General features: G+C 42.0%; 1 protein-coding gene across 1 annotated transcript; it reads left to right on the plus strand.

Moving 5' to 3' along the window:
- The first annotated feature begins 40 nt into the window (after positions 1-40).
- Positions 41-2,340, plus strand: LOC115060351 (regulator of G-protein signaling 9-like). Its single transcript, XM_029528249.1, has 2 exons — positions 41-455; positions 816-2,340. The coding sequence occupies exons 1-2, from the start codon at positions 298-300 to the stop codon at positions 976-978; spliced, it is 321 nt and encodes a 106-aa protein (XP_029384109.1). The 5' UTR covers positions 41-297; the 3' UTR covers positions 979-2,340.
- The last annotated feature ends 5,949 nt before the right edge of the window (positions 2,341-8,289 follow it).

Consider the following 8,289-nt stretch of genomic DNA (forward strand, 5'->3'; position numbering starts at 1 on the left):
CCTGCTGGAGTTACCCTCTCTTTGACTTGTGTCTCTTGCCCTTTGACCTCACAGCTGTGCCGCTTCACCACTCCTGTTTCCCACCTCGCTGTTTACTCCGGCTTCACTGACTCCCCCTCTGCCAACGCCTCGCCCTCCCTCCCCTTCGTGGCCCCCACCCCGGTCTGCCCGTCCCCCATCAGCGTGGCCTTAGACAGTAACTCGGCCTCTGAGCGAAGAGCAGAGGCCGGCGAAGGCGAAGCGGAGAGGAACCCTGAGGCCCGAGCACCCGCAGGCGGTAACGTGCTCAAGTCTCGGATGGCTCTGTCTCTGCGCCGACTGCTGAAGCGGGGCTGCAGCCCCTCCACCATGTTCGCCAGCTTGTCGCCTAAAGGCCAAGCAGCCGCTGGGACAAGCCGCATTCAGCCATTATGCCCCGATCAGCCCAGCCAGGCTCCACCCAGACGGACTGGCAAGTGAGTACTGAAGATAAACACTCATGCATGGAAATGAAGCTAACCCTTTAGAGAAGGATTCAGCTGTCGGTTTCGCTTTGGCTTAATTTAATTACCTTGAAGTGTTTGTTAAATAAATAATAATAAAAAAAAAAACTATCTTTAAATGTAAAATTGTTTTAAATTTAAATATCAACTTGCCCAAATTACATTGTCTTTATAAAATGGGAAAATATATTAATATCTATATATTTTAAACTGTAAACAACCCAAAACCTTTCTTGGTTCAGGACATGTGTGACTATTCTGCTGATTTCTGTCTGCGTTGTATTTCAACAGACTGTTGGTGTCACACTAAGCCTTTTCTGAAACCTTCTACAGTTTCTTCCAGATTAAAGTGGATATTCCTCCGGAGTGTCGTATTTATCCCATCGAGTCTGAGGATGAAGAAGAGGAGAACAGGGCCTCCTCAAGAGGAGGAGTGGGAGCCAAAGAGATCATCTGCCCCTGGGAGAGCCTCACCCCCCAGAATGGGACGGGTTAATGGGACAGATTTACACAGGTCTAAAAAAAAAAAAAGTGTTTTTACAATCTGTGTGGACCAGATGCAGTGTGTCTGTACAGTATAAACAGACCGGCAGCGGATTTTCCCCCAATGCTCTGACAGAGATAAAAAACATATCTGTGTTTATTGTCCCCCAGAAAATGTGGTCACAGTCTCACCACCAGGCCATTAAAACTACAACATAAATACCAAACAACTCAGAAGAGATGGCTGTCGGTCCACAATAGACTGAGCATTAGCTAATGTCCAACCTCCTTAAAGGAAACCAAACATTCACTGCCTGTAGTCGCTGAATCATCATTAAAATAAACGTTTAGGTGCAACATCTTATTTGACCTTTTCCTGTTGTATTTAGTTATTCTAGCTGTTTCAAATGGGAGCATCACAAAAAAAAAATAAACTAATTGGGGAAACGTTTACAGAGCTTATAAATCAAATGAGAAGTTGGGACATTTACCGAAAAACTCCCAGGGTGAACACAAACTGTGTGAGCTCTCGCTGACAAACTCTTTCCTGTTTAATCAGGCGTGTTCTATCAAAGGTTTGACCGTTGGAACAAACCTACAGGCAGTTAAGCGTTTGATCCTCCTTTAACCACCGACCGTCTCCAGCTGTTCACTTTGGAGGACGGCCGGGTGCGTTCAAAACTCGAGCTGTAGCGTTCACATTCAAACCTCACATCTGTTTCTGAGCAGTAGCCCAACAGCAGCCTTATCCACCTTCACACACACACATTGTGTTTGCTATTTTTCTACAAAGCAGGCGTACACACAGACACGTACGACAACCAGCGCCACATGACAACAACATTTATTAAAGAAAAAACACTAACTAATTCACAGTACAATTACTATATATAATAAAAAACACCAATGTTTACATCCTAGAGAACCAAAGCAGACAGACTGCCTGTGCACATGCCTGCTTAAAGTATAGATAATGTGTTTGTGTATACACTGAATAATGATCAGTTTCCTGGAGTAGAGAAATGTACTTGTGCTGCTACATAGACTTAGTTGCCTCATCCCTGATTTACTTACCTCTTTACACACACGATGCGAAATGACTGAACAGTTTGATTCATTTCAGGTGCAATGGGAGCACTCGAGCAGCTTGTCTATAATAGTTTTGTATCAGGTTTTGTACACACTGTGTAGCTGTTGTATACTGTGCACAACCCTGAACGAGGTGTTTGTATTTCTCTCTCTGTGACGACAGGAGGTGGGGGGGGGCAGTACAATGTGAATCAACTGTCAGAATGTATTATCCCGACCATGTTTACAGATGCAAGAATGTGAAAAATTGGTTGTATTTGATTTGTACATTTCATGGCTTCTGTCAAGTGCCTCAATAAATGAAAAAAACAAACAAAAAAAACTTCACCTCATCAGGGCTTTTGCCTTCACCTGCTGCACTCAGCTGGTCCTGATCACCGATCAGTCGGTTTATCAGCCTCTCCTGCTCACTCACTCTGCCAGATTGTTCTTTCCAGCAGTCTTTACTGGACTGATCCCTTGTTACTGACCTGGAAAACCTGATCTACACCCCCCCCACCCACCCACCACCTCCGCCATCCCCCAGAGGGCCCAGCCCGTTCAGAGCCTCGCAGCCAGCCAGGTCAGTGGCATCCAGCTTTTTATGTCCAAACCCACAACCCTCACCGTTTCTCACTTTTCAAGCCCTGATTTCATTTACTCAGACACAACGCAGGTGAATCTAAAGATAACATTCAATAATCTGGGTTGGTACAGAGATCGATCAGGTGAAAGATGCAGTCAAAGGGCAACAATCTGGTCAGGCTCAGGGAACAAGACAAACTGCAGGGTTGGGAAGACAGAGACTGAAAGTTTAGAGACAACTGGACGCAGGTGTGCTCGACATGTTGGGGTGGGGCAGTTAATTAAAAATCTAGACAGGAAGTGGAAGACTGAAATGAAACCAGAGGTGAGTACCAAAATAAAACAGGGAACACGGGACAAGGACAAATGAGCAGAGCCACAAAAAAGGGAACTTAAATATAAAGCTCAGCTGTAAGGACTTTTCACTGAGGTGGAAGTACAACAAAAAAAACTGAAACAATCACACTTACTGTCCTTTCGCAAAGAGTAGTTTTAAAAAGCCAGTTTCACAAAAAAATTACCCGTCAAAAGAAAGATTTGAGATCTGTTTTCATTTCCCGGAGTTCTGTCGAGGCTCAATGGGTCAAATGGGTTTAACGACAGTTTTAAATCTAACAGTTCTTGGAAAAAGACTTTTGGGTGGACTGAGCCTTTAAATGACCTCTTATGTAACTGAATCAGTTGAACTCCAAGTGTGATGACTGTGATCAGCCACTAGGTGGAAATATAACAACAGCAACACAAACTGGGAGCTCTAGCCACATTAATTCATAGAAACCTGAAATCCAATATTTATCTAATTGATTCTATACATCACTCCTCACTGTAACTGAAATTAGTGACAGCCAGCTTGGAACAGAAACCAAAAACTGACATCAACACCGTCTCTGCCTTTTGTTTTTGTGCGTCTTGCTGACTGAAGGGGAGAAACGCAGCATGACTGAGGTCGGTGAGCTGAGGCAGAGCTTTGATCTGTCTCTGTGCTTTTTGTGTGTCTGAACAGAACCAGCTGATCTCTGTCTCACAATACTCACACAGGGATGTCCAAATACAGTCCATTCATACATTAACTTACCTTATTTATGCAGCGCACTTAAAATTCATCTGTGATGTGCATGTATTAAAATATATTTCTCTTTTAATGAAGCTGGTTGTTTGGTGTTACACCTGAATGAGTTCCTCAGAAGATATATAAACCCACATTATCTTTTTTTTTTTGCTTGTTGCCTTCGACTCTTTGATTTCCTACTGCTACCTCTGACCCAAATTTCTGGGCAGCTTGGAGAAAATAAATCATAATTTTAAGCCAAAGAGGAAAATATCAGTCGTCCATCTTTTGTTTGCTGCTCAGACACCGACAAAAGTTTGACACTTTTCTCTGAGTAACATAAGAACGTCAACATCAATCCAACTTGGAGTTGGTGTAAAAAGCCTTTAGCTTTGATTGATTGTGTGTGTTTGATTTGTGTATGAAGACATACACACTTGAGCTTTTAATAAGGAAATCATTTGGTTTGCTTTAATGAGCAGACATTCAGGTGAGTGTGTTTAACTCCTTCGAAAAGTTTCCAGCTATAAATAAATAATATCACTAAATATTTTTTGACCCCTTGTATTAAGAAAAACTATAACAAACTCTGACTCATTATGAGCTGGCTTTGTTTTAAAATATCACAGTTTAGCTGTGGAGTTTAGGGAAAAACCAAACTGAACCACAAACACATGCATATGTAGACACACTGACACACAGATATATGTGTGTGTGTGTGTGTGTGTGACCTCGCTGTGACATGATGAATGACCAAATCAGAGGCGTAATGAATCACTGCACATTTGCCTTCTGCTGTGTGTGTGTGTGTGTGTGGACATCAGGACCTCGATCAGAAGCTCGGGGCGACCTGAGGTCCTCCTTGGTTTGATAGGAGCAGATAAATATCGGTAACCTCCCAGTAAAATCAGCCGAGGAGTGATGAAGAGGAGGAGGGGAAGTGACCTTGAAACTTTGCCAATTTCTCCAGCCTACCCTTTGCTCTGTGTTAACCTTTGACCCCTCCCACACACACACACACATCCTCACTAACTATTAGCGTTTTATGTCAACCAGGAGAGAGCATTTAAATAAACTAAATACATGGTACGAATCGCAGGTTTAAGTTCCGTCTCTAACATGACGAGCAGGAAATGGCACCTCGAGGTGTAGCTGGTTTCAGCTTAGTGGAACAGTGGTTGGCAACGTCGTCTCACAGCAATAAGCTTCAGGGTTTGAACCCTGCGTGGACTCTCTCCAGGTTCTCTGTCTTGGAGATAACACGGCAAGTCTGAGAAGTTATGTATTTTAATTGTTTATAGGGATATATACATCGAGTCGACACGTCTGGGAAGACTCCAGGTCATGGTATTTATGTTAAGTGCTATTTAGAAGCAGCTGGACCTGATTGAGGCTCTTGAAGTTCTTCCTTCAGTTCTGAAGTAGCCGCTCGGCTGAGAGGTGACACATCTTCAAGAAGCTTGCGTCGATCCAGTTGCCTTGATGCAACCACTTAGCCGTACCATGGATGGGTCCTTATCTAACCGTCCTCAGCGCCGTTTGGTCAAACACTTCAAACACTTTATATTATCCCGATCTGTTAAGCTGTCTCACCAAAGCAGAAATGAATTTTCATGTGAAAAAATAAATAATTTAATAGCAGCAGCAACATGAAGAGCTGTCAGCAAACAAACAAAAAAAAGGGGCAGCAATTCAATAATAACAAATAAATTGAGGGCATTGAAACTTATTCCATAAATACTGTTTATATGCTTCAAGGACTCATTTAATTCAGAGTCCTGATTTCATCTCCTGCGCCAACAAGGAAAAAAACATCCTCTAACCAACTGAACGTTTGACCCAATGTAAACATTTTTAAAGTTTTTACACAGACCGGTGACAGCAGAACCTCTGAATACAAAGCATCTTATTTTGACACAAGGATGGCTTTTTTTAAGCCATGACCTGAACGTAACCCAAACCAGGTAGTTAGACGTGAAACCGATAAGAATCAGCCACTTATGTCTTTCAGGCTGGAGGACATCTTGGAATTTGCACAACTCAACAGTAAAAGACAAACAAAACAACACAAATATGACTGCAAACCTAATCCAATTAAAAATAACAAAAAAAAAGAGAAAGGGATCTGGTTTTCTTTGACTTTCAGCTTGGATTGAAAACATTCTTGCTCCAGAGTTATTTTTGATTTGTTCCAAATGACAAACCTGAACGGGCGCTCATTACTCCTTCATAGAGACACCCTGAGTTACTGAACCAAACCCCCAGACAGGGTTCACCGTGTTGCAGAGGCCTTACACAACTGAGTCCCACACTGAGAAAACCCCGAAGACGTTCTCTAGAAGTCCACCAGGAGTGTGGAAAGGTAAGTGCTTATTCACACTGAGCTGAGATCTGAAATGTTTTTCCATTATTTCATAGACAGTTGGTGCTTTGAAAGGCTACAGTGGAAAACTATATGATGAAATTGTTCTATCCATTTGAATGTAATATTTTAAGGGTCGTTATTCCCTAGATTTAGTCAAGCAGCAGAATTTGAGTTTCAATTGCAGTTTTAAAAGTGAACAGGTTGTATGATGATAGCGATGGCGATGATTTGGGATAAGATCAAAGTCTTTTTGTTGGATATAATAATAATAATAATCATCGCATGGTTAAGATTAGACTACAAATATGATAAAAGTTAAAAGAACCAGAACTTACCTGCTGCGATAATTCAACATAAACATGTCATTTGCTGAAATAACTAACACAACTGTTTTTTTCAGAACGATAGTGTCTCAGAGAGCCAGACAGATTTGGTCATGACCATGGCAGGATGTCAGGTGAAGCTCAGGCAGAATCCCCAAATCTCTGTCAGCTATGCCTTAGGGGCTAAAGTTTCCCAAGAATAACAAACCAACAAACCTCTCTCTCTCTCTCTCTCTCTCTACACCACACACAGCCAAATATGCACAAACATGCACATGCATTGTACTCATATGCAACCATGTGCACACACACACACACACACACTTATTTACGCCCATGCATACAATCTTTGTCTCATGAGAAATGGTATTAATACCTGGCAGGCTTTAAAATGTCAGCCAGCCTCAAACAAGGTGCCTCAATCAAGGCACAAAGACCCAATTTATTTATGGATCTGACACTTCTTATGTCTTTCAGCTATTTTTTGCTTTCAAAGTGTGTCTTTAGAAGAAGAAGGAGGAGGAGGAGGAGAAGGAGGCTGGAGGAGGATGGAGAGGAGGACGCGGACAGACTGACTGAGCGTCAGGAAAGGTGTGTGGGCCGTCCACCCAAGAGATCAGCCAGTCAAGCCTGGAGGATTTGATATTTCAACCCACACTTGGGGTAAAAAAAACGTCCCTCAGGATGAGCCTCCTGTCTCGGACACGTGGCCCTCATCAAAGTGTTGCATTGGTTGATAAAAATATCTCAGATGTGGGCTAGTTGGAAATCTGCATTCAGCCCTGACGGCTGCTTTCTAATATGAGTTGGTGGAGTTTATTTATCGTCCGTCTTCCCGTCTTTTTTCATTCTCGCTCTCTATCCTGCCCTCTTAGTATTCACCTCCACACTCACTTGCACATTAGTTCAATCTCCAGAGCTGTTTACTCATTGAGTGATGATTGCCTGTTTAAACATCTGTCCTCGGCGGTGTACACAGTCAGACACACAACACACATGCATGTATGCGCACAATTTCCAACATCTGATTGTTTTCCTGACAGTAACGTCAGCGTTACCTGGATTTAAGGTCAGGACGAATCAGAAATATGTTTTAACAAATCTACAGTTAAACACAGAGCGCTTTGGGATCATATCTCTGTATTTATAATGAATGCATTATAAGATCATTCAACATCAATATGTATGACATATCAGTGTCTAAATGAAAAAGAGATGAAGCCTAACCCTTTTAAAACGCTACACACACAAAGTGTTATCCCCCAATAGAATATAAACATTCATAAAAATATAACCCTAACCCTTGAGCTATTATTAAAGTTTTTTTTCTGGGGAAAAAAGCTCCAATAAACCCGTTGAGGCCGACCTGCACAACGACAGCAGCCTGAAAATGTTAAATTAATGTCGAGTAATGAACTAACTCTTTGCTGTCAGAGAACGTACCATTATTATGCCACAAACGTTGATGTTTTTATGTTTACTGATGACGGCGCAATTAAAATAAAGTATATACTTCACTGAAATCACTCTGGAGACGACACAGCCGAAGGAAGGTGCTCGTATGTGTAAATAAAAGGCTAATTATGAAGCTGAGTAAATCCAGTCCACAGAACTGCAGCTCATTTTGAGGTTAAACCTCATGGAATATTAATTGTTGAGAATCAGCTGTCCGTTGCCCGAAGCTTCAATAAACTAACACACTTAGCATCCGCAGTCTGTTTCTACGTCCTGGATGACCTGGATTTTTTTTTTTTACCCAGCAGCAGGTAGACCAAACCACAGAGCACAGAATTTCAATCAAATTAAATCTGCTTGTTGTTTTACATTTCCCACAAATACACAAGACAGGAAGCTAATACATCAAGACGAGTTTGCCGGTTTGTGGGTTTTTAAAATGACTGAATGTAGCTTTAAAACGCACAATGGTTCAAGAAA

The sequence above is a fragment of the Echeneis naucrates genome, chromosome 19 (assembly GCF_900963305.1).
Source record: "Echeneis naucrates chromosome 19, fEcheNa1.1, whole genome shotgun sequence".
In the NCBI taxonomy this organism is placed as follows: domain Eukaryota; kingdom Metazoa; phylum Chordata; class Actinopteri; order Carangiformes; family Echeneidae; genus Echeneis; species Echeneis naucrates.